Source organism: Diadema antillarum, unplaced genomic scaffold, assembly GCF_040938485.1.
Source record: "Diadema antillarum isolate AM-2024a unplaced genomic scaffold, OU_Dant_1.0 seq00000201_RagTag, whole genome shotgun sequence".
Classification (NCBI taxonomy): domain Eukaryota; kingdom Metazoa; phylum Echinodermata; class Echinoidea; order Diadematoida; family Diadematidae; genus Diadema; species Diadema antillarum.
In genome coordinates, this window is record NW_027271261.1 from 65,109 (window position 1) to 92,719 (window position 27,611).

Consider the following 27,611-nt stretch of genomic DNA (forward strand, 5'->3'; position numbering starts at 1 on the left):
TTCACACTAGGTGATACATTTTGTCAAATATGTTCGTCAAATATATTTGTCAAATATAATGTGACCCTGCACCTCAAAACAAACAAAAAGTCGCTGGACATGAATTTTTAGTTAAGACCATATTCTGAAAGAGCAGACTTTAAGCTTTAAAATGATATCAAATCAAATGGACTCTCCTAACCTATCTAACTATTGGAAAGAAAGCACAAACTCAGGAAAAGTGTGAATTGAGAAAAGAGGCTCTGAAGTACAGTGTCTATTCAAGCGCTTAGTCTTTACCAAACCGTGCTGGCTGTGCGATGAATGGGACAAAAAACAGGAAGTAAACCACCAGAGTAACAACAATTAAGGGATTATCAAATGAAACTGAAATTAAGCATGCCTCATTAACACATTCTGTCCATAATTAATGCCAACTTTCAAAGCAGTAGCACTATCTTTTTAAAAGTTATTAGATTTGAAAGTGGAAAGGTTTTTCAGAAATGAAAAGGGATTCTAAGGACACACCTAATCACACTATTCTACCAAAAATGTTCGAGATAAACTGCTAAAAAAACACACCTTCCTGCCCGTTTTATGATACCAAATTTTAGCATAATGTAAAAGTAGACCCGCTCTTTCAGAAAATATGAAAAAAGCAAGTTCGGCTAGGTTGACCCATTTCACTTATTTTCAGTCCTCACGCAAAATCAGTGTGTGCGACTTTATGTTCGCTTTGAGGTGCACGGTCACATAGTACTGTTCATGTCACAAATGGGCTCCATAAGGCATAGGCCGGAATAAAGATTGCCGTTTATAAGTAACGAAATAGAAACAATGCACCATCAAACGCGTATAAATCATTATTGAGAGAGATATACAGCTATAGTTATAATTATTATAGAAATAGACTACACACCAACAATGTTATAAACTTTTCTATGAAACTTTGTGTGGCTTTCAAACATACATGTACACTAATTTAAAGCATGCATGTATTAGAATAATTCACAGTCTCTGTCTGTAAATATAGCCCTAAACAAGTGCAGTTTTCGATAGACAAATTGGATTTCATGTACAAAAGCAAAGTGAACATGCATTTGAAAAAAAAGAAAAGAAAAGATTTTCAGCAATTTTTAAAGCTGTGATTTATTCACAATTTTGCTCATAAAGACGCGTGGGTCGACATCCTGTGAATCTCCTTTTTCGTGCACTTTCTTGTTGTTGTCAGAATGTTTATATGTATTTATTATTCCTTTACGCTACCTTACATCCCTGGATGATATCTGTCTGAACTCTTAAGTAGTTATCTATAAATAGATCTATAATGTTATATCAGGCCTATACGCTCATGATGAGATATAGGCAACAGTATTCTGCATTCTTCAGTGCACGTTCCCTATATCATGTATCGCAATAAATACTTTAGGTCTAATAATTACAATTCAAAAACCGATCGACTTTCCGAACTATATACCCGACTCCCGTGACTATTCGTCACTTCCGTTGAATGTTACATGGAATTATCGATTTATTCACGAGAATCAAGAGTTATGCTATGCATCCATTTCATTAGGCATCGTCATGGAAGCATATTCATCTAATATAATATAAATATACAAATTAAAGAATATATGCTCTTAAGCATAAAATGTAATACATAGTGAAATTGTGCATGAAATAGTCTAACGTGTCTCCAGACGTTCCTATGCAAAAAAGAAATGGAGATACCTATATACAAAGGCTTTCTGTAATTCAATAATTCAGCTCTTAATGGTGCGATCAGGTGCATACTTTAGTGACTATCTTTTACTTACTTTGAAAGACAAAAGGGAAATATACCTTCAATTGGAACTATCACTTTAATCTTTTGAGCTATGCTCATTGTTATAGGCCCAAGTTGCAGACTTCGCCCGCAGTGCGTGAGAAAAAAAATGGGTGTCATGCGTGAGATCGCGACATGGCCCCTAAATGCTCTAGTCTCAGGCAGAATGCGTGAGACTTGGTAGCTCTGAATAAGCCCTTCTTGCAAAAGCGCTGGCATTCGTTTCATGTCCCTTGACATAACTGTACATGGATTATTAGTCACTTCTGTGTTATTATCAGTCAATTTAATTCAGCCATGCTCTCCGACTGCACAGGAATCACCACATCTCTTCATATCACGATGGGATATGTCAAAATTCATCATTCGTGTCAAGAAGGGAAATACCACAGTCTGACCCAGACCTTCTTAACCAACAACGCGCATGATGTGCAATCAACATAACGGGGAATCCCAGCGGAAGCACAACCCCATCAACAGTTGTCGAATCAGGGAGGGGGTCCCTGGCCACCTCCCTGGTCGAATACTCTTTAGAAGCTACTAAGTATGTGTACATGTATATACTGCACAAAAACCTGGTGCACACAGCGTACAGAATACGCTGATGAACAGAAGGTGTGAACCATTATTATTCACGGAACGGGACGAAGTGTTTATGTCTTGGTAATATTTTTTTTGGAGTCCACAATTATTATTGTAAAAGAGGGAAAGATATTCAGCGTTACTCCGATAACAGGTTAACAAGATTGACTGGTGATTTGGTGTAAGACTAGCCAAGCGAGAGTTACATTTGTGTACGGAATGTAAAATTTTGTCTGTGAGATTGATTTTCACGTGTGAGCTATTCTTCTGACGACCAAGCACGGGCCGTGGCAAGGAAAGTTTGCCAGAATCGGAGTGAGTATACTACTCAACGTGTCATGTCGCAATGCACTTTGCTACATTTTATTCACACTAGGTGATACATTTTGTCAAATATGTTCGTCAAATATATTTGTCAAATATATATTAGCTATTTATGTCACAAATGGGCTCCATAAGCCGGAATAAAGATTGCCGTATATTAGTAACGAAATAGAAACAATGCACCATCAAACGCGTATAAATCATTATTGAGAGAGATGTACAGTTACTATAATTATAATTATTATAGAAATAGACTACACACCAACAATGTTATGAACTTTACTACGAAACTTTGTGTGGATTTCAAACATACACTAATTTAAAGCATGCATGTATTAGAATAATTCACAGTCTCTGTCTGTAAATATACATAGCCCCTAAACAAGTGCAGTTTTCGATAGACAAATTGGATTTCATGTACAAAAGCAAAGTGAACATGCATTTGAAAAAAAGAAAAGAAAAGATTTTCAGCAATTTTTAAAGCTGTGATTTAGTCACAATTTTGCTCATAAAGACGCGTGGGTCGACATCCTGTGAATCTCCTTTTTCGTGCACTTTCTTGTTGTTGTCAGAATGTTTATATGTATCTATTATTCCTTTACGCTACCTTATATCCCTGGATGATATCTGTCTGAACTCTTAAGTAGTTATCTATAAATAGATCTATAGTGTTATATAGGCCTATACGCTCATGATGAGATATAGGCAACAGTATTCTGCATTCTTCAGTGCACGTTCCCTATATCATGTATCGCAATAAATACTTTGGGTCTAATAATTACAATTCAAAAGCCGATCGACTTTTCGAACTATATACTCGACTCCCGTGACTATTCGTCACTTCCGTTGAATGCTACATCGAATTATCGATGTATTCATGAGAATCCAGAGTTATGTTATGCATCCATTTCATTAGGCATCGTCATGGAAACATATTCATCTAATATAATATAAATATACAAATAAAAGAATATGTGCTCTTAAGCATAAAATGTAATACATAATGAAATTGTGCATGAAATAGTCTAACGTGTCTCCACACGTTCCTTTAAAAAAAAAAGAAATGGAGATACCTATATACAAAGGCTTTCTGTAATTCAATATGAATTTGACAAACGTATTTTAAATTTGAATTGAATAGTTTCTCACATTTCATAGCAAAATATAATGCATATCGCTAGACAAAACGATATTATCAGAATCATCGAGCTATATGTACAATTCGAAATAATGAAATCAATTGCACAAGTAGATGGAATGATGCATGAGCAGGTAAATAATTAAAGGTTATATTCAAATACACGACCAAATTAATCATCAGCATAAAGCTTTGAAGAGGATGGCTAGTAACCGATCAGTGCGAATGTTGGGGGACGATTGTTACGATCCTTTAAGAACATTTAAGATTTCATTATATATCTATTGTTGCGTGAAAATTATTTGCTTCAGAATGGTCTCATATTGAAGTAATGTGCAGTTTAATGTTTCCAGGTTAGCATGCCTACAGTGACTGGGCATTAGACTGCACATTACTTGAATATGAGACTATTCTGACGCGAATAATTTTCACATAACAATAGATATTGTACTCTTAAATGAATCCCACAAAGATTGGAACAATCATCCCCCTGCATTCCCACTGATCGGTTACTAGCCATCCCCTTTAAGTCCACGAGTGAGAATAAAGATATATATATTTTTTTTTTCGTATAATCATATCATGCAGCAATGAGTGTCACTGAGATCACGCGTCTATTTTGCATAATAATAATAATAATAATAATAATAATCTATGCAGCATTATGGTGCAAACGAAAGCAGACAACAACGACTTCCAGTTTGAAAATTCCAAGGCGGAACTGCGAACGAAGTGCCGAAGTATCGGTGAGAAGGTCAAGAAGGTGGACAACTTTCTGCTATTGATCAGTGAGTTAGGTGAGAATGGTAATTTCACATGACTGGTTTTATCTCATCCACTCAAAAAGACAACTACAAATAAAAAAAAAAAAAAATTGTCGTTACTTTCTCACGCATGGGTTCGTGAGGCTTCTTATTTCAGTATTTGTATAGAGTGATATCAAGATTAATTTTGTTTCACATCGTTACCCAGGTTGTTTTTGTTTCTCGTCTCGTCTTGCAAAAAACATGATATTGTTTCATCTGTACTGGCATGAGTTTTTCATATCCTCTAAACTTGTGTTCATAAAAAAACAAGAAATTTGATGGTGCAAAATATTCGTTAACCGTAAAGTCCTGTAAAGTCAACAGGATACACACCCCATCTCATAAATAGGCCTGTCACACAGCGTTAGTTGATCGCAGTGTGGCATCAGATTACGAACAAAGTGGCAATTTAAAGCCCGCAGAGGCGGAAAAGAAACCATGAGCTACACAACTAAGTAGCCGAATGGACAGCCTCATTGGTGAATGCATAAATACACATACTAGTATATTTTAGACCTCTATATACTATTCTCTTTTGTGCTATGTCTCGATGTTTTCATCTTTCATCTTCTGTGATTAAAAAGTGACGGGAGTACTGGAATAAAAATTTCATGCGATTCAGTTAGTAGTAAACGTGCTGCTTCTGTAGAAATTAAGGTTGATACTGTATACTTTGTGTGTTGTATTTCCCTGTATAATCTCTAGTCTAGCCATACGTCTTGTATTTTTCATCGCTTGTGTTATTCGTCGCCAACAGAACTGCCTGAACATGTTGCGGTCAACATCAAGCAAATTGACTGCACAGTCAGCTCCATTGATAAACAGCTCTCGAGAAAGAAAATGAAAGTTTCTATCTTTGGAGAGTAAGTATAATTTCCATCACACGTAAAACACGTCATGTCTAGATATGTTCCAATTCTGAAAGAGAAGATTACACTGTAGAATTGAATGTTCGTTATTCACATGAAATTGAATGAAAAAAAAAAAAACAACCAAACAAACAAAACCAAACAAACATGTAAATATGCTACCTTTTATTTTCATTTATTTTTTTTTTTGGAGGGGGGGGGGGAGGGGGAAGGGGGCTTTGGAGTTCAGAGTCTATTCAAGTCCACATTAATAGATATGCATGTACCTTCCTTCGCTGTAAAACAACCACAGGAAAAGTGTGAAGTTTTTACCATATATCTTATGTAATATTCTGAAGCAACTTTCCATTTATCTTCGTAAGGCAAAGTTAAAGTTACTGCCGTCTTGCTTTAGGGTTTCCGGGGCATGTACCTTCGTGTTATTTCTTTTACACAGGTGAAAAATTGAAGATGCAAACGAAAATCGAATCCACAATATTTTATTATTTAAAATCTCATTTAAAAGCTCATTTAAAATCTGTACCTTCTTTTAGTCTATTCAAATGCCACTACAAATCGTCTTTCTTTTTGGAATGACGGACTTCTTGTTGTTGCGGTCAAGTTTGTTCTCTGGGGGCCTGGCAGTGCTTGGTGTCGAGTAATTTTAGTAACCCGTGCTCTATCAGGGCATTTCAATGCTCGGAAACCACTTTGCGCACACCAGTTGTTGTGTTGAACAGGCCTCGTGTGAGCTTTCAGTTTGCTAGGAACAACTCTTGTTAAAATGATATGCATAAGATTTAATCGGTAAAGCGGTCTATTTATGATCCAGTATTAAAGTAAGAGTGTATTTTATTCATTGTTACATCTGTGCAGATGTTTCACATTACTTGAAATTAGAAATGTTCAACGTTTAACTCTGATATATGCAACTTTTGCTATAGGCTGTAGCTTGTCACATATTTTCATACTTTACTGTTGCCTCTCTGTTAGACTGCAATATCTCTCTTTGAGGAATATCTCATTTCAATATTGCCATGTCTATTCACGATCCAGTTGGAACCAGTGCATTTCATTCATTGTCTTGTTTACATCTGTGCAGAGGTTTCATATTATTGGCAGTTATAAAATATGCAACGGATAATTCAGGTATATGCAACATTTGCCATATCCTGCTGTATAGCTCGTCACATATTTTCATACTCACTGTTGCCTCTCTGTTAGACTACAATATCTCCCTCTGACGCATATCTCATTTCAATATTGCCATGGGAACTATTATTATGTTTTTGTTGTTTTTGTGTTTGTGTTTGTGATGTAATGTATTTTTTAAGGCAGCTCACCACAAGCTCTGCTTTTTTGAGGTTCTGCCTTCCTGTACAATAATTTCATGCATGTGATTTCCTACATGAAAAAGATGGAAAATAAATGTTTCACAAACTTGAACTTGAACTTGAACTTGAATATTTGATAGAAACACTACTAATACTCGATTTCATTAACATATTCATGACGACATCCCATGCTTGTTGATGGTAAAATTTTCGAATTACGAAGGAATGGGTGTACCTATCATGAAAACAGCAAAGCCAGTAATTTCATCCTGTACGGGGGCCCCAGACAGTAGCCCCAAAGTGCCCCTCCCCCCCCCCACATTGATTTTATCCAGCTGAAAAGGGACACGGCTAATTTCTTTTACAATTGAAGTAGTACCTATCAGAGATATCAAAATTACCAATGCCAGTTATTTTATCCTGAACGGGACCCCTGGCAGTAGCCCCAAAGTCCCCCCCCCCCCCCCCCCCACATTGATTTTATCCATCTGAAAAGAGTCACGGCTAATTTCTTTTGCAATAGAAGTAGTACCTATCAGAGATATCAAAAACACCAATGCCAGTTATTTTATCCTGTATGGGGCCACAGACCGTAGCCCCAAAGTGCCCCCCCCCCCCACACACACATTGATTTTATTCAGCTGAAAAGGGCCACGGCTAATTTCTTTTGCAATGGAAGTAGTACCTATCAGAGATATCCAAAACACAAAAGCCAGTTATTTCATCCTGTATGGGGCCCCAGACAGTAGCCCCAAAGCGCCCCCCCCTTCCCCGGTACATTTGATTTTATTTAGCTGAAAAGAGTCATGGCTGACTTCTTTTGCACTGGAAGAGGTATCCATCAGAGATACCCAAAACACCAACGCCAGTTATTTTATCCTGTATGGGGACCTACAGAACAATGTAGGCAAGAGTTGCCCTTTATTGATTGTATTTATAGAAATTTACCATTATCTCTTTTATGCTATAGCATAAAAAAAAAATAATGGTAAATTTCTGCTCCAATGACAGTAATAAAGAACAGAGATATCCCAAACATCAAAGCCAATTATTTCATCTTGTACCCCCACCCCCACCCCCCCCCACCCCACTCCGTACTCCAAAATCCCCCCATATACTAATAACTTTACTTTGTAATGGCTGAAAAGAGCATGGCTATTCCCTTTTGCAATGGATGTAGGCCCTAATACAAATCAGATGTACACAAACACCATAGTCAATTCAATTATTTTTTTTTCCTGTAGTTAACCCTGCACAGTAGCCCAGAACCCCCCATATGATTCTATTTAGCTGAAAAGAGTCATGGTTAAATTATTTTCCAATGGAAGTAGTACAAAACTGAGATACCCAAAAACCAATGCCAGTTATTCCATCCTGTAAGGAACCCCCCAAACGGTAACTCAAAATTTACTTTCATTTCATTTGTTGAGTTTCTGCACAAATCATACAGTGTTGTATTTGCAGCATCCATCCATGACAATGTAAAGTAACACATAAGCTCATTATATGAAGACTGTGATAACATTTACATGAAACAAAATCAACTAGAGAAGCACTCTGAGACACTGCTCTGAGAGCACAGACCTCCGCCAAGCATGCAGCTTATTTCCACCACTGATCTTGTTCTTCCATAGAGATATCGTACGTACACACAGCATGCATCGGTGCTGATCGCAAGTCGCCCTATTTCCCAATATAGAAGCCTTTGATACGTCATAAACCCTCAGCTGCACGGCGCGCCTCTCCCTAGCAGAAACTAGAGCTCGCACTTTTGTGCGCGCAGGCAAACCTCAAATACGCGCAGCCTGAACTCCCAAGTTCATTAAACCTACCTGCCAAAATATCAAAAATCCGTCATAAATTCCCCCAAAATTCTCGGATCATTACCAAAAATTAATCGTTTGTTACTTGTGTCATTCTCAACCTTTCCTGCAAGTTTCATCCCAATCCGTTAACTACTTTTTGAGTTATTTTTGCACACGGACAAACGAACTAACTAACGAACTAACGAACAAACCAACGGTAATGAAGACATAACCTCCCCCTTGGCGGAGGTAACTAGAAAAGCACTCTGAGAGCGCAGACCTCCGCCAAGCATGAAGCTTATTTCCACCACTACACTGATCTTGTTCTTCCATAGAGATATCATCTTCATACTATTGGTATATATTTAGACTATTCCAAAGCGTTTGACACTGTCAATCATGATATCTTGTTGCATAAGCTCTATTACTATGGTATAAGAGGATCAGCACTTGAATGGTTTAAAAGTTATCTTAGAAACAGACAACAGTTTGTACAACTAATGGTATTGGTTCTAGAATGCAGTCTGTCACCTGTGGAGTACCCCAAGGGTCTCTTCTAGGACCGCTGTTATTTATTCTCTATGTAAATGATTTTCCAAAATCATCAAATGTCTTTTCTTTCTTGTTATTTGCAGATGAAACTAGTATTTTTTTGCTCTAACGAAGACCTGCGTGTCCTGTTGGAGACAGTAAATATGGAATTACATGGATTAACTAATCGGATTCATGCCAATAAGTTATCCTTGAATCTGCTTAAAACAAAATACATGTTATTCAGTAATAGAGACACCTTAATGCCTGGTCCTGTAATTTTTGATAATGTTCAGATTGAAAGAGTTATATCAACCAAATTTCTTGGCATCCATATTGATGACAAGTTGAATTGGAAAATGCATACAACTCACCTTTGTAATCTTCTCTCTAGAAATGTAGGTATGATGAACAAACTAAAGTCTTTTCTTCCAAATAGCATTTTGGCCATGCTATATTCATCTTTGATTTTGCCTTACTTAAACTATGGTGTATTAGTTTGGGATGCTACAGCCAAAACTCGCTAGAAAAAATTTTGCTTCTTCAAAAGAGCGCTGTTAGGATTATGTCAGCAGCAAATGCACATGCTCATACTGATACGCTGTTTTATGGGAATAATGTTTTGAAAATACAAGATATTTATCTATTGTATTCGGCATCCCTCATGTATCAGATCAATAATGGTAATGTGCCCCACGCAATAGCGTCCATGTTTGTTAAGAATGATAGAATACACAATTATTGTACAAGACAGGCTGCTTTATATCATTTCACATCAGTCAGAACCCAACTCAGAAATAACACTGTCGCATTGGAATGCCCAAAATACTGGAACTCTCTGCAATCCTCTTTTAGACAGACCATTAGCCTATCTGGATTTAAACGTAAGATGAAATCTTATCTTCTTGACAGATACAATGAATCCTGATGGTTTTTTTTTTTTGTATTACTGTACTTCAGATGAAATAACTTGCATAGTTATGAATATACATTTTTGTGCATAATGTGAGTCTGTTTTATGGATAGCAATTGGGACCTTTTTCAAATTGTTGTTTACTGAGGTCCTATAACTGTACAAAAGATTTGTGTGACATACAACTTGTGTCAAATATTTTGACCTTCTGTGTATTGAAATTTGAACCTGTATATTTTTTATTTTTTTATTTTTTACACTCTGAAATTTGTCAGAGGGAATACATACATGTGTTTCCACTGTTGTTAAAGTTCCATAAATTGTAATATTTAAATAAGGCTGTGTGTTAAACTCACATCTTTATGAATAATTAGATATATGTAGGTTTTTTTGATATAATCTTCTTTATTGGTTTTACATTTTTTTTCTTCCATTGATTAATGCTGAGCTACATCTTAGTTAAGCACTGGATATCTTGTAAGTCATTGCCTTTATTTCACCCTCTTTACTCTTGTCCCTGTAACTGTGTGTCCAAGTCCAAGTTATTTTTTTTCTTCCCATTATTCAATCCCGTATTCTGTTTTAAATACACTTTTTTTTTTCTTTTAACATCCGTTAGTGTGCTTTCTCCCCCACCCCCCCCCCACAATTATCATTTCATTTTCGCATATTGTATGTATATATTGTACATAGTTTTCAGGCTGAATTTTCCAGTCTTGTGTATCTGGTGTTTTTTGTTTTGTTTTGTTTTGTATCTGTAAATAGGAGTTTCTGCAATTTACAAGCTTTGCTTCTCAGCAGGACTCCTATCTTTTCCACCTCATGTACTAGTATATGTTAACTCTTTTTAGCTATCTGTCATGTTTGTGTAATCATTGATTTCTTGTCTTCACCCAATACTGAGGTATTACAATTTCTGTACTTTGTTTTCTTGGTGGAATTGAACAAATAAATTGAATTGAATTGAATTGAATACACCATCGGTGCTAAAAGTCGCCAGATTTCCAACTCTTAATATAGAAGCCTTTGTTACGTCATAAGCCTTCAGCTGCACGGCGCGCCTCGCCCCAGCAGAAACTAGAGCGCGCACTGTAGTGCGCGCAGGCAAACCTCAAATACGCGCAGCCTGAACTTCCAAGTTCATTGACCCTACCTGCCAAACATAGAAAAATCCTTCATAAATTCCCCCAAAATTCTCGGATCATTACCAAAAGTTAATCGTTTGTTACTTGTGTCATTCTCAACCTTTCATGCAAGTTTCATCCCAATCCGTTAACTACTTTTTGAGTTATTTTGCACACGGACAAATTAACTAACTAACTAACGAACGAACGAACGAACACACAAACCAACGGTAACGAAAACATAACCTCCTCCCTTGGCGGAGGTAATAATTGAATTCAATGTCAAGTACATTGCATTCATGTCATTGTCAACAATTGAGCACTGTACCCTTTGAACGCTGCCTTCTGTGGTGCTGTGTTTCTGGTGCTGCTTGCAGGGGCAGGTTTGATCCATGACTTCGGTTTTCTTGGTGCTGCTTCAATTCAATTCAATTCACTTTATTGATAATCATAGAAATGTAGATACAAGTATATGCAATGTAAAATGTGTCGGGGAGTTTACAAAGAAAGCTAAAGGCTTGTGATCCTCTTTGTAGAGTTGAATAAATAAGAATGCTAATTCAGAGTTACCTTCAGAGTTCGTAATGACAGTTACAAATTACATAGACAAACAAAATGAAATAAAAGACATATGCTACTACATTGAACAAATAAAACAGACTGAAAAAAACTAACAGAGATCGACTGATACATTTGATACAATTCAATAGGCACTTAAAAGATGACTTAAAAGCACTTTGAGTTGATACATTCTTAAAAATGAATCTAAATGATTTCAGAACTTGACACCTTTATAAATAGAAATTTATTTTTTAGTTTGTTTTATACTAAGGTGACAAAATGGCAACACAATATTATCCTTATTTCGAGATTCAATGTTGTGTAAAGTATACGATTTATTGTAAAGCATCTATCAAAAATATCAGGTAAAATTGTTTTCAAATATTTATAGATAAAAAGACCAATGTCTGATGGTGAGGCCGAAGTTGTCACAAGACCTATTAAACATTTTTGTTCAGTTTGAGCTTTTTTTTTACTTCAATCAAAAGACATGGTTGTATATATTTTTGTACTCCTGTTGTTTGACTGGCATTCATTTTGTAATTTTATCATCGAGAAAGGGGAAAATGAATTTGAACGGAATTTGAGAATCTACCCTTAACCAAAGCAGTAGAGATTCGTGTCTGGCGACTTTTTATCAGTTTTGTGATGCAGAGTCACAAATATTTACATAATAATACTGGCAGATCCGCCCGACTCGTTCCCGATATATTCATAACAATAACATTCACTTGATTATCAGGACTAAAATGGAGGCCGACAGTTTCCTATACTCATTGTCTTGCCAGGACAAGCAGCGGCAAGAGCACAACAGCCAACGCCCTCATCGGTAAGGATCTGTTACCTTCTGGCATGGCGGATACAACCAGCTGTTTCCTAGAACTACAAATCATGAAGGAGACGTCTTACAACAATTCTTACTTCGTTGTGTGCGATGGAGTAGATGACGTTGGGACGGAGCATCAGAAACACTTTCTGGATGAATCGGTACGCTATATCGATTCCACTGTAGTCATGACAGGACATTGTCGTCTTCCTCTTCTTTTTCATATTCATCTTTTTTTTTGTGTGTGTTTTATATACTGTTTCTCTTTCTGCATTTCTTATTTTTCTCCGTCTATTTCTTCTTCATTCCCTTTTTAATATACTTTTTGTACAATCCTTTTTGATTCTTCTGCTTGAATTTCTATTTTTATTTTACTTTATCTGCCTGTTTTCCCTTTTAGTTCCACTGCCTTTACTAAATCTTACTCTCACCAAATATCACTCTTTTTTTGTATCTCTATTTTCTTCTTATGCTGCTTCTATGCTATGTCTAATTATCATATTTATTTATATTTCTCCTCCTTCTTTTACTTTGTCTTCGCCTTCTTTTTTGTTCCAGTTTCATTGCATGTTCTTATTCTCAAATTCTGTTACTCATGTTTTTTCTTTTTTTCCTCTCTTTTCCTTCTTCATATTATTCCGTCATGGTATGACAATAGGACGGTACTGACTGTTTTTATGACCTTTGGATGTGTGACGTACATGTAGTCTGTGGAAAGACATGAGAGGGATATATCAATCAAACTGTGAACAGGCGTTCATGCAATTTTGTTTTTAGCCCTCACGTGTTTTTCTCCTATTCACAGTACTTCTAAGAAATAAGAAATCTCTTCATATTTTGTTAGTTCAAGCATAGGAGACTTATAGGGCTACCTAGTGTAGTAGGGACAAACGTCACCATTTTCTGAAAGAGAGATAAACGTAAAGTTCCGACATTTTCTCATTGTTTCAATCCAACATTGATAAGACATATTTTCTTTTGTGAGTTCAATTGCATATTCTATATTAAAGACACCTCTGAGAAGGAGTGGCTTTTCCTTACGAGAATATCACGAGAATTACGGGAATTACGCTGAGAATCTTCTCAAAGATACGAAACGTTGAGTACAAATAGCTAATGCAGTAATCGCATACATCAGGCTTCACGTCTGTATTGTCTCCCAGATGATTTCACAGAGCTAGTAGTACCTCCTTGGTTATGAATGCAGGAAACCCTGTCCAAAAAGTAAAGAATGATGTGAGGTGAGTCTGGATCATATCTGGCGTGTTGGAAAGGACTGGCTACAAATGCCTGTAATAATATGAATAAAGACCTCTCCAAGAAAAAAACCGATTCTTAATCTGACGAGTCTACGAAAATTAAACATATTTTCAGAGGAAAAGAATGAACAAAGAATAAACAAACAGAAAGAATGGAAACTAGGGAACTGTTGCTTCGTTTGTATAGGGGATTGAACAACTGGAAGACATGTCCAGCGCTGGAAGTGAGAGCACATTAGGCGCGTCCAAGATCATACGAATTTTCTTGAAGCCTCAAGACGTCAACGCTTCTCTCCTGGCACGAGATATTCAGATCATGGATTGGTAATGTGATACTAGGATACATAACTTGAGAATTTTTTCTATTAATCGTAACATAGCACTTGCCATGTCGAAGCATTCGATGGCAAATTAATATCATCCATATATCTACAATATTAGTGATATATATATATATATATATATATATATATACACATATACATAGTGTACATATATTATTATATATATATATATATATATATATATATATATATATATATATATATATATATATATTATACACACTGCAAAAAGTCCTTTGCTAAATATGAAACACCGAGCTGGTGTTAAATTTCCGGTGCTCATTCATGGTGTTAGATTGACAACTCCGGGTGTCATTTCAAAATCTAAAATCGTTTTTTTTTAATAGTTTCTTAGTTACTGCACTTCTTGTTAATATTGAACTTCAACAAGACGATAAAGAATTTTCTAATAAAGTACATGATTTTTGAAAAAAAAATGTGTAAACACATTTGCACCACAGTAACACCAGTTGGTGTGGTCTCCTATTGAAGCAGGACGGGTGTTATACCATTGAAATTAACACCACCAATATCAAATCAACACCATGCGGTGTCATTATTGAATTAACTCTAGCGCAGTGTCAAAAATATCACCAGCCACAGTGTCAAATTAACACCACGAAGTGCCAGGTTAACATGCACTTTTTAACACCGTCACAATACATTTTCTACACCTGTGATGAAGTTTGATCGTTGTTAGATTTAACACCCATGGTGTTAAATCTGACACTGATGTTTTTACAGTGCATATATATATATATATATATGTATATATATATATTATATATATATATATATATATATATATATATAACGAAAAATCAAGAAATAAACTACGGTGTAGTAATGTATTATTTCGCCAATAAAGAATGAGTTTATTGTACTGAAATTTTCGGTGGCCTCCACCTTCAGGAGTCTCGACGGGGAAAACTTGAGTACAATAAACTCATTCTTTATTGGCGAAATAATGCATTACTAGTTTACTTCTTGATTCTTTGTCATATACATATATATATATATATATATATATATATATATATATAAATGTTATATAAACATATACCTCAAAACAAACACACATGCACGCACACACGAACTCACACATACACTGAATTGAATTGAATTGAATTGAATTTATTTATTCAGCATAAAAACAACAGAGAAAGACAATGATGAGCAATCATGACAGACACAGAGAAAAAAACATAACTTTGGAATACATAAGGCTGAAGGGAAGCAGCCAACGAGGAATTAAGTTTCCTTAAAATCTGGCCGACCCAGAAAATCCATTTTAAAAAATGCATTGGTGGTAAATTTTCATATTAATAAAAAAAATGAGATGAACAGAAATACCGTTGCAAGACAAAAACATAAAGCAATACAGCATGATATACAATACACTACATTTACATTACAAAGACAATACGAATAAAGTGAGTTACGATTATTAGATAGAATACATGTATTGCCAGCCAAGCATGTCAAAAACTTAGGAATTATAATTTTGTATAAAATTCTCCTTAAGTTTACGTTTGAATACATTAAAAGAGGCAACTTTACGAATATCATCTGGTATTGAGTTCCATATAAGCGGACCTTGATAAAACACAGATTTCTGAAATAATGATGTTCTTACTTTTGGGATATGAAAATTCTTAGCGTTTCTGGTATGATATAAATGAATATTGCAATTTAAAGTGAAATAATGCATCAGAGAATCGGATAAAAGCTTTCTATGCCATAGAAACATAAGATTACCTAAAACATATTTATATCTGTCATACAACTTTAAAATCTTTTGGGAATTAAAAATTGGTGAAGTGTGAGCTAAATAAGTTGAATGGTTTATAACCCTTATTGCACGTTTTTGTAGTTTAAAAAGTCTGTCTATGTATATATTTGCAGCACTTCCCCAAACAGAAAGACCATATTCAAAAGAAGGCGCAATACTTGCATTATATATCATTTTAAGAACAACAGTGGGTAAAAAGTTAAGTCGAAAAAGTATCCCAATATTTTTTGAAATTTTGTTGCATATAATATTTATGTGATCTTTCCAAGTCAATTTATTATCAATTGTGATTCCTAAAAATTGCAAAGACACTTCATGCTTGATTTCAGATCCTGCTAAATATATACTAATATCCTTGACATCAACATTTCTATTGGTGAATATCATAAAATGTGTTTTACTTGTATTTACTGATAATTTATTCATATATATAACCATTCAGAAATCATACTTAGCTCATTATTGACTATGATTTGTAATGTTTGGGGATCATTATGAGATATAAAAATACTGGTGTCATCAGCAAGCAGTATATATCTAAAAACCTCAGACGTATTACATAAGTCATTCATATATAAAAGAAACAAAAGAGGTCCCAAGATTGACCCTTGGGGTACTCCACACTTCAATTCTTTAGATTTAGATTGAAAACCATCCACAACAACATATTGCACTCTGTCGGATAAATAACTGCGGAACAAATCTAAAACAACTCCTCTTATGCCATACAAATACATCTTACTAAGTAAAATATCATGATCAAGACTATCAAAAGCCTTACTCAAATCCAAAAATATGCCGATTAAAATTTCCTCATTTTCTATTGCACACATCACATTTTGAATAAAATTGATTAAAGCATGAGAAGTGGAGTGCCTCTCCCTAAAACCATATTGGTTAGAAGTGAATATATTGCACTCTTTGATAAAGGATAATAAACGAACATAAATGCATTTCTCAAAAATCTTTGAAAAAAGAGATAAAACAGATATCGGGCGGTAGTTACTTAAAATCTCTTGAGAACCTTTTTTAAAAACAGGTATTACACGTGCTATTTTCAGTTTATCTGGGAAGACACCAGCATCTAAACACTTATTGAATATTGCACACAGAGGTTCACATAAATAATCAATAACTCTTTTCAAAACACAAATTGCAATTCCATCTGAACCTGGGCTTGTATCATTCTTAAAATTCTTCACAATATCAACAATTTCAGCAGGAGATATTGGTTTAAAAAATGCAGATTTCTCATTTTTAATAATATATTTTACATTAGGTGACTTCTTATCATCATCGAACTTGCGTTTCAAATCATAACCAACATTAACAAAATACTCATTGAAAACATCAGGAATTATATTCTTATCTAAAATCAATTCATTATCAACAATAATCTTATCAACACAGGATTTCTTTTTATGTTTTCCCAAAGCCCTATTAATAACTTTCCACGTTTTACCACTGTCACCATGTGCAGCCTGAAATTGACTCTTATAATACAGTTTTTTTTTGCCTGCTTAATTTTATTAACAACTTTGTTTCTAATTTTCTTATACACCCTTTTTCTATAGTCAGTTGGATTTTTTTAAATATAACTTATACAAACGGTTTTTCTTTTTTATAATCTTTCGAATTTCATCATTAAACCAAGGTGCATTTTTATTACTTTTGCTTACCTTTAAATCAATGCGTTTTAAAGGAAAATATACATCATAATAATCTAAAAATGCATTTATGAATTCATTATAACAATCATTGGCATTAGGAATTGTGATATTCCATTGGAAACTATTCAGATGCTGCGCGAATCTAATTATATTCATCTTACTGATTTCACGTTTATAAAAACATTTTTCTTTAAAAACAATAGAAATTTTATTACAAATACAATATATGGGAAAATGATCGCTTACATCACATAAAAAAAGCCCCGATGAAGATACATTCACACTATCCTCATTTGTAAATATATTGTCAATTAACGAAACCGAGTCTAGAGTAATCCTTGTAGGATATTTGATAAGAGGAAACATATTATGAACCAACAACATATCAAAAAACTCATTTACGTATTGCTCTCTATCTATTCTTAAGAGGTTAATATTGAAATCACCCATCAAATAAAAAACTTTTTTCTCATTTTGCACAATTTGTAATACTTCACTTAATACTTTCATAAAATCTTCAACACATTGATTAGGTGGTCTATACACAACTCCAAATAAAATTCTTCGATGATTCATTTCAATTTCAGAAAATATACTTTCAATATAATTATTGTTTACATCCAAGTCAGTCCTTCGTTCAAATTTGACATCATTTTTTATATACAAACCAACTCCACCACTCCTCTTAAATCTACGATTATTTGCAAAGAAAGAATAATTATCAAGCCTGTACATATCAAGAGGTGAGTTAGCATTCAGCCATGTTTCAGAGATTCCTATTATAGTTGGTGCAATATCAATTGAAGTTAAAAATGAGTTTAAGTTATCAAAGTTACGAGACATGCTCCTACAATTAAAATGAATACAAAAAGGGGGAGATTCATTTTCTTTTGCAATCATCTTAGAATGTAAAACGCTGTTAAAATCTTTGGTTGAATAGTAATACTGATCAGAGACATATTCGTTATCGCTAGCAGGAGAAATATATTCATGAAGTTTTTAAAGTTCAGGGTTCACGTGAGAAAACTGGCATTGGTTGACTATATCAGAAAAATACATTGAACAACAAAACAAGACTCACTACACACAATTAAAATAACTTCAAGAACTAAGAACATACATAAGAGAGGGTGAGAGCAAAAAGAGAGTCTGCTCCTAAAGAGTGAATGAGGATGCATTAAGTATCAAGGAAATTCAATAAGGTTAACATATTATATGTGTATAGTAGATGTCAGTTTACGAAAATAACCTATTTTGTTTAAAGCTTTTTCAATTCACTGACTGACCATATTCTCTTTCTCACAGTGGATCCATTGGTTGCTTTGACCAGCACGATGACTCTGCCATCACTGGACCATGCTGCACACAGTTTGTCGTTTCTTTCCACTTCTTCTTTTGCTTTGGTCAACAGGAGGCGATTTTCTGCTGTGAGATCTTCCTCAATCCCTACATGAGTACCTTTCAGTCTTCTCCGGCTTTTGATGACCATGTCTCTGGTGCGGTAAGTGGTGAATTTGCTATGATGGCACGTGGAGGTGGTTGTTTCCTTGCTCCTGGTCTTGAACTGGTGGTACGCGGGGCAGCCACACGGTGAGACCTGTCAATCTCATGTCGCTGCAGCTTGATGTTCAGCTTCTCCGAGGCTAGATCAAGCATCACCTGGTCTGTATCCTCCTTTGGGTTTTCCGGGATGCCATATAGCCGCACGCAGTTACGACGCGAGTATTGTTCAGCATCATTCATGTCTCGTTTGAGCTTGGCTATATCGGCTGAGTCAAGCTCGTGTTGTTTTTGCAGTGACGTGATGACACTCGCCTTTGATTTCACTTCAGCCTCCAATTCGATCACCTTGCCTTCCGCGATTTCAAGCTGTGTTTGAAGCTTTTGCATTTCATTGCGGACTGCTTCCACAAGGGAAACTTTGAACAACTCCTTGAACTGCTCACTGCTGAAGAATTCTCTGACCTCTTCACTTATCTGTTCACAGAATTCAGAAGCATCGACACCAGGGGGAGAAACAGATGAACACGATTTCTTTTGACCCCCTGGTCCCTGGCATACCGATTGATGAGCAACGCAATTCACCACACTGTAAACAATGCAAGTTGTTGAATAGCCCCTGAAGTAATCACCCCTTTCAGAAATACTTGGGGAGTCTCGGGATGCCTGGTGCTCTAACACCTTAACAAAAGAAGTGATCAGGAAGAGTGCATTCACACAACACTGCGCGGGGAGACTGAATAGGTAGACACGTAGTGTGCTGTACAAAAGTCAGAGTCCAGACTGAGTGTTCTATGACATACTGGATGGCAGCTGCTAACACAACTTAGTGAGCACGGGACTGAGGCAAAAAGACAGTGAAACTGAATCCAAATGAGAAATAAGAAAACTGAGCAAGTCTTTCCTTTTCTTGAACTTACATCCTCCCAGCTGGTACTACTTCATTCCAGAAGGTTCACCATTCAGTCATACAACACACAAATATCCAGAAGATGGGATTTCACCTCAGAAAATACGCAATTTGTGCCAGTTTGTGCCAGTAGCTCCTGTCTCCTTACTTACTTGTTTCATCAACATATTTCACATATACACATTTCATAAACAAAAAAGTAAGCAACGGTCTCTTAATATGTTACGCGTAGATTTGCTTGTCTGAAAATTGTTCATTTATTTTTTTTTTCCTACCTGACACTCTTGACGAAGTCCTGGAATATCGTCGTGCCGAGAGCTAGGGGACAAGGTCAAAAAGTTTTGTGCTGACTCGGATGTACATATCTTTGTTGTCAGTTCAAAGGCTGTCATGACACCAGAGGTTAGTACCCCCGTTGTTGTTGTTTTTGTTTTGTTTTGTTTTTTTTTTCGGGGGGGGGGGTGGGGTAATGCGAGCAATTCAGATTAAAAGTTGTTCATCCTAATTCCCGTGTGCACCAAGTTTCGAATAATGACATAATGTTACATTTTGACCACATTGCAAAACTTTGACCCCGTACAAAGAGAATAAGTGTAATATATTATACACACATGTATACATGACATTTATATGTATGTATGCATATGTATATGTATATTATATAGATTATATATATATATACATATATATATACAGTATTTTATGAAGAGCTTCCTTCCAAAAGGCGTTAAATCCATTATTTCAATGGATATAGCACCTCTTTTTGTAAGCTGTTCATATAAACTATATTCAAATATTATGATGACGCTATGCACAACCCAAGATTAGTGTTGGTATTGTGCATTCTCTTCAATTCAACGTTTGCAAAAAAAAAAAAACAACAACAAAACTCAAAGTTATTAGCTGACCCTATCCCGCAGAAGCAAGAGGATTACAAGGTCTTTTATAGGTGAATGAATGCTAATGCCAGAAACTACACTGTATTGCTATACGCCTAGCAAGCCATGCGAGGAAAAAATAACAGTATTTAAATTTCTGAACATTATATCGCCCAATCCAGGCAATGGACCACTTCCTTGAGGTCGGTAAAAGACTTCCAAAGCCAGACGTCATAATCGCCTTCACGCATTGGGATCTCTCTGTAAACGATCGACATCCAGAAAGGGTATGAGATTTCAGAAAAACATAGAATGATGAGTGATGATGATGTTGTCTATAGATTTGTATTAAATCTATATCTACTGGACGTCCCAGTCAAGTCTTGAATAACTTATGACGATGAACAAAAAAATAATAACACAACTTAATGTATATAACATATTCCATCTACTTATAGTACGGTCTGCTATGTCGAGATATTGGGTCCCGTGAGATTTTCGTGCCAAAATTGATTTTTTAGCTGACTTGGTCAATTTGGGGGTGCTGAATCCAAAAAACAATCTAGAACAATTTTGGCAAATTCATCTAAGGCGCTTACAACGGTATAATATGTTTTCTATGGCAGCCATCTTGAATTTCAATAAGGTGGCCTGTCTTATGATCCACAATTAGGAAACAGCTGTACTGGAATGTTGGACACCACAAGCACGTGCATTCTTGAAAATTTGATGCTTCTACAATAATTGCAACCTGAGATATGGGTAAAAACGCTTTGGCGGCCATTTTGAATTTCAAAATGGCAGCCTACAAACTGTACAAAACAATCCACAATACCAGAAAAAGATATATCAGAGTGTCTGATATCACAACGATGCATTTTGCACCAAATTTGAAGCTTCTACAACGCTCACTTTATGAGATATGGGTCAAATTACAGTTTGCTATGGCGGCCATTTTGAAATTCAAGATGGCAGCCTACAAATTGTATCAAAATAATCCACAATATCAGAAAAATACATATCAGAGTGTCTGACATCACACTCATGCATTTTGCACCAAATTTGAAGCTTCTACAATGCTCACTTTATGAAATATGGGTCAAAATACAGTTTGCCATGGCGGCCATTTTTAAATTCAAAATGGCGGCTGAAGACGTGGTTGGAAAAAATGGAATCAACATTTTTTGGATTCAGCACAACAATATTGACAAAGTTAGCTAATAGAATCAATTTTGGCATAAAAATCTCACGGGATTACATAGTATAGCCTCTACTATTATGTGTTTGTGTAGAATGCACTTATATGCATCTGGTGAATAATACAATCAAAATAATAAAATCGATTCAAATAAAAAAAAAATGATATTACCTCCGTTAAACCTTTGTCTGAAATTTGATTTTTTTAATCCTTTTTAATAGGGAAATGACTGTTCCAATTTTATAAAGTATATAGACCTATATACACTGATTTCATGGATGGTGAGATGATTATGTGGACCTTAGCCCCTCCTCACTTTTCTACTGCCTGTAGAGAACTACAGGAGAGGTTCGAGCAGTGGTTGAAGTAATTGATTTGCAAAATTGACATTCCATAAACTGTGCAAGTAAATTCAGAGACGTAATTAACAACAAATTAACAGAAGTGGATAATGATTGACATTATTGAATTCGACCTTGCTCCCCAACATTACTCTTCTCGACTAGGCGAAAAACTGCTTTTACCGAAACCACGAACAGAATCTCAAAAGAAATTTAAATACCGAGGTGCGAAGGCGTACAACGCCTTACCTTCTGATATAGAATTGTCTACTACAATAATGTTTTTAAATCCAAAATAGTATTAAATCCGTAAGAGTTAAATTTGAATTTACTTATGATTTTTTGTTTTTATTCTTTCAGCCCATGAGGTAAACTCTCGAGTTATTCAACTGGTGTGCAAATCTTGACCATAACCGCTTCATATTTCCCACTCGCTATCAATTGTCATTCAACCCTCGTATTTGATTTTCTAATTGCGTTTTTACTGTTTTCAGATTTATGTTATAGGACCTACTTGTTATTCAAGTTTCATTCCATTGTTTTCTTGAAGTTATATACAACGAGATATAATCTATTTTGGTGTAGCACTTGTCCTATTATTTTGTTTCTTTTCACTTCAGCAGTGCGATTGCATGCCTAGTATTAATCTTTAATGGTTTTATTTATTCTTTGAATTTGCTCTGGGATTTCTGTGATTTGTTTGTGATTTCAAACCTATGTAAATGAGTATTTATGCAATCCGTACCCTTGACATATCACTTGCCACGAATTTAAGTTTTCTTATAAAGTTGTCATAGATCCATCTAAGCATTTAGTACAAGTCTCCAGTTAATTCTTATTCGTTTACTACGTATTTCTATCTAAATTGATCAAAGTTACTATCTTACAACAATCTGTTTTCCTTTCATTGCATAAATATGATTGAGGATCTAATTTCAAAACACTCCACTTTATGTTTAAACATTTTTGATTTGTTCATTGTTGTATTTAATTACCTTTAAGACCTTTCCACTATCCGATGTTTTTTTTCTCTCTCATCTTACTGTTTGTGTTTCCACCTGCATGTTTGTAAAAACGTTGGTTTCATTTTGTACGTGTCCATTTTAAATTGTATATTGTATTCATTGTATGTGGACCCCCATGGAAGAAGAGCGTTGCCATGTTGGCAACGCTGAATATGGGCAATCCACCCGTTTTCATTGTATTATATACGGAAATAAATACCATACAATACCATGGATGATGGACAGACGACTGACAATAATACCCAATAGCATATCAAAATATTCGTATCAGGACAACTCCCCCGGAGTACTACTCCCTCGGGGACTACTCCCACCTGACAACTCCCCCGGAGGACCACTCCCCCGGAGGACGTCTCCCACGGAGGACTACTCCCCCGGAGGATGTCTCCCCCGGGGGACTACTCCCCCGGGGGACTACTCCCCCGGGGGACTACTCCCCCGAGGACTACTCCCCCCCCCCCCCCCCCCGGGGGGGGGGGGGGGGGGACTACTCCCCTGGAGGACTACTCCCCGGAGGATTACTCCCCCGGAGGACTACTCCCCCGGAGGACTACTCCCCCGGAGGACCACTCCCCCGAGGACCCCTCCCCCGGAGGACCACTCCCCCGGAGAACCACTCCCCCGGAGGACCACTCCCCCGGAGGACCCCTCCAACGGAGGACCACTCCCCCGGACGACAACTCCCAGGTTGACTAATCTCCTGGGTGACCACCCCACCCCCTTTTTTTAATGAAAGAATTCGATTTGAATTCCTGTGGACGCTGATCTTTCAAGAGTGACAGAGTTAACTTAAAGTTTGTGTGAACGTAACCTAGTTCCTGTATTCTTATTTCATTCCTTCATTTTTATAATGATAATTGAGCTTCGGCTAAGTACACGGAATTTTATTTCAGAAGTAACGCAAAAATAAATGTTCGACATCATTATTCTGTAAAACTAAGGGGTCACCTCGTCCCTTAATTCCCAAATTCCCATCTGCTGTCTATCTAATTAATGCGCTTTTGGCAATCATATCTTATTTCTTATTATTTACAGTCTGGAAAAAAAAAATCATATAAATCCCATTAACAAAAACTGTCAACGTGAAAAAATATACCACACAATATATAAACGTCACTGTAATGTTATATTTTTGAAATAAGTTTCTTCCTTCCTTTTACATCTAGAGGAAGGTTCCACAAACCATGCGTTCTTTTGAAGACTTTTACAATGTAGGTTTGAATGTGATCGCATATGTTTTCTATGTGTTTTTGAGACACCTTAGTAATGGGTAAACTTTCCTTGTATTTATTATGATATTACGTTATGAAAAACTGATGGCCGGTAAGGAACCAAAGTCAACAAAATAAGAGTCATTGTGGGAGAGACGGAGCGAGCGTGTTTGAAAATGTTTGCATTTTTGCAGTCCAAACATCTGACGCAATTTCCTTGTAAATTAAAGCTACTTCTCCATTTTTCTAGGAGCCCCCCCCCCCCCCCCCCCCGGCCACATACCCAATAAAACTGTATCATATAGCAATCTCAGGGACGTAACAGGCGTGTGTGTGTGGGGGGGGGGTGCAAGACCAACATTTTCCCGGTCAGTGGCATGTACAGATTTTTTTTCCTTTTTTTTTTTGGGGGGGGGGGGGTGGAAGAAGTGATTTTCCCTGACTCTTAAGCATAGGTTGCTTTTAATACAAAACACATTCCTTCAGCGTAAAACTTGAATGTATGTCGGGTCCAGAGTCTCCCTGCTGGGGGTCCGTGACGGGAGACGGAGCCTCTGGAAGCTCTCGAGATTTAGCCACTTTAAATTGAACATGTGTCAACTATGTTTGTTTGTGTTTTTTTTTTTTTTTTTTTTTTTTTTTTTTTTAAGTGACGCGCGTATGTTTTATGTTACACAACGCAAACAAGATGTATGTGCATAGGGTGCCCTTGCCCCTGTCGTGGTTCGGGGACCGAGCCCCCGGAAGCTCCCGAGATTTTAGACATTGTAAGCCTTGGAATATTGGGCGCTGTTTCAATCGAAATTAAGCATGGGTGGCTTTACAGAACACATTGCTTCAGCGTAAAACTTAATGTAAGTGGGGTGCAGGAACAGAGCCCCAGCCTGCGGGGGGGGGGGGGGGGGGGGGAGAGATGGGGCAGTAGCCTTTTGTCAAGGCCCTCTCGCTGTATGGTGAAGAGAGCCCAGCTGAGTGGGCTTCGCTCGCTTCGCTCGCCCATTACAGCGAGAGGGCCTTGACAAAAGACTGGGGGGGGGGGGGAGCGAAGCCCCTTGAAATTCTGGAGATATATACATTATTTTAAACCATGAAGAAGGCTGCTATTTTGAATAAAAATGTGAAATCCCTATATGCTTTACAAAATAAATTGAACCAGTTCTATGCGGGTAGGATCCAGGGGCCCACCTTAGGATCCCTAGTGGGGTGCGCCGGGGGTCTCGGGGAGCTCTAGAGATTTAGACATTTAAACCTAGAGGTTGGCAGCTATAAAAAAAAGAAATAGCATGGCTGGCTTTACAAAACACATCGCTTCACCGTAAAGCCCATCCCGGGGGTCCGGGAGTGAAGCCCCCCCCCCCCCCAGCTTTCGATATTGAAGCACTGTAAGGCTTGAAGATTTTTAATTAACAGTGACATGCCCATATACTTTACAAAAGGTCATACGCACAGTTTTTTCCTGCATGGAGGGGCACAATTTTCTTAAATGGCGCGAGGGTGCGAAGCGCCTGAGTTCGAAATTTTTGCATTTTCATTAATGAAATTGACTGATTAGGTGCACATTTGGGGGAATTTCGGGGGCGATTGCGGGGATCGAAAGAGCTCTTACTTGGCCATTTATGCATGTACGAATAGTGGTAATGTGGCATCAATTCCACAAGCCTATTATGCCTATATGGCTGTAGAAGTTGTGACATGTAAAGTTGTACATTTCACGTGAACTACGCATGTACCTACTCTTCTATCCACGCGCCTGCGCACTTCAAAATTTCAGCTAAACTTATGAATAATTCATGTCCTGTAGCGTTTCCATGTACGAAAAAAAAAATTCGCCTCCGGGGAGCAGTCCTCCGGGGTAGTGGTCCTCCGGGGGAGTTATCCCGGGGGAGTTGTTCCCGGGGGAGTGGTCCTGGTGGGTAATAAGTATGGGGGAGTTGTCCTCGGGGGAGTGGTCCTCCGGGGGAGCAGTCCTCCGGGGGAGCAGTCCTCCGGGGGAGTTATCCCCGGGGAGTTGTCCCCGGGGAGTGGTCCTCCGGGGGAGTGGTCCTCCGGGGGAGTGGTCCCCCGGGGGAGTAGTCCTCCGGGGGAGTTGTCCCCGGGGAGTAGTCCTCGGGGGAGTGGTCCTCGGGGGGAGTGGTCCCTCGGGGGAGTGGTCCACCGGGGGAGTAGTCCCCCGGGGGAGTGGTCCTCCGGGGGAGTTGTCCTCCGGGGGAGACATCCTCAGGGGGAGTAGTCCTCCGGGGGAGACGTCCTCCGGGGGAGTAGTCCTCCGGGGGGAGATGTCCTCCGGGGGAAGTAGTCCTCCGGGGGTGACGTCCTCCGGGGGAGTTGTCCTCCGGGGGAGCAGTCCTAGAACCCAAAATATTATTTAGATACAAGGAAGACAAAATCAGAGATGAAATAAGAATAAAAAAGTTAAAATGTAAGAATTACATATTATGCATGTAAAGTTGTAAATGTTCTCTATTGATTTTTATCCCGCTGAGTCTTATGCTATCAAGCAAAAACTTCTGTGTGCACTTTCAATAAGACTCAGGAATTGAAAAGAAAAAAAGAGTCGGGAAACTATGTAACAAGTGTAGACGCTGCGAAATTACCGAGATCACCCGCGACACGTAATAACTACGATAATATTATCGTCATAATATTATTAAGGATATTCATATTTCTCAGATACTATGCAATGCCTACTGATGCATTCTCATCTGCGCGTTATGTACAATTTAATTCCTTACTGCAGGTGAAAGTTCGTCACGTGGACAAAGCTTTTGAGCTGCTTAAAAAGCTCGGAACGGTAGAAGGGCGTGAGGAGGCAGAACAGCGTTGTTTCTTCATATCAAGTACTGAGGCGAAGGACATAGCCGTTGGCAACGGAAACGGCGAGTTTTAG

The 27,611-nt window shown here is 37.2% G+C and overlaps 1 protein-coding gene and 1 pseudogene across 1 annotated transcript; one reads left to right on the forward strand and one right to left on the reverse strand.

The window, feature by feature from the left end:
* The first annotated feature begins 4,512 nt into the window (after positions 1-4,512).
* On the forward strand, positions 4,513-27,611 carry LOC139728785 (transmembrane GTPase fzo-like). The gene is made up of 7 exons (XM_071639726.1): positions 4,513-4,645; positions 5,412-5,517; positions 12,559-12,757; positions 14,043-14,179; positions 20,365-20,473; positions 21,132-21,236; positions 27,462-27,611. The coding sequence occupies exons 1-7, from the start codon at positions 4,513-4,515 to the stop codon at positions 27,609-27,611; spliced, it is 939 nt and encodes a 312-aa protein (XP_071495827.1).
* On the reverse strand, positions 18,920-20,238 carry LOC139728818 (uncharacterized; annotated as a pseudogene).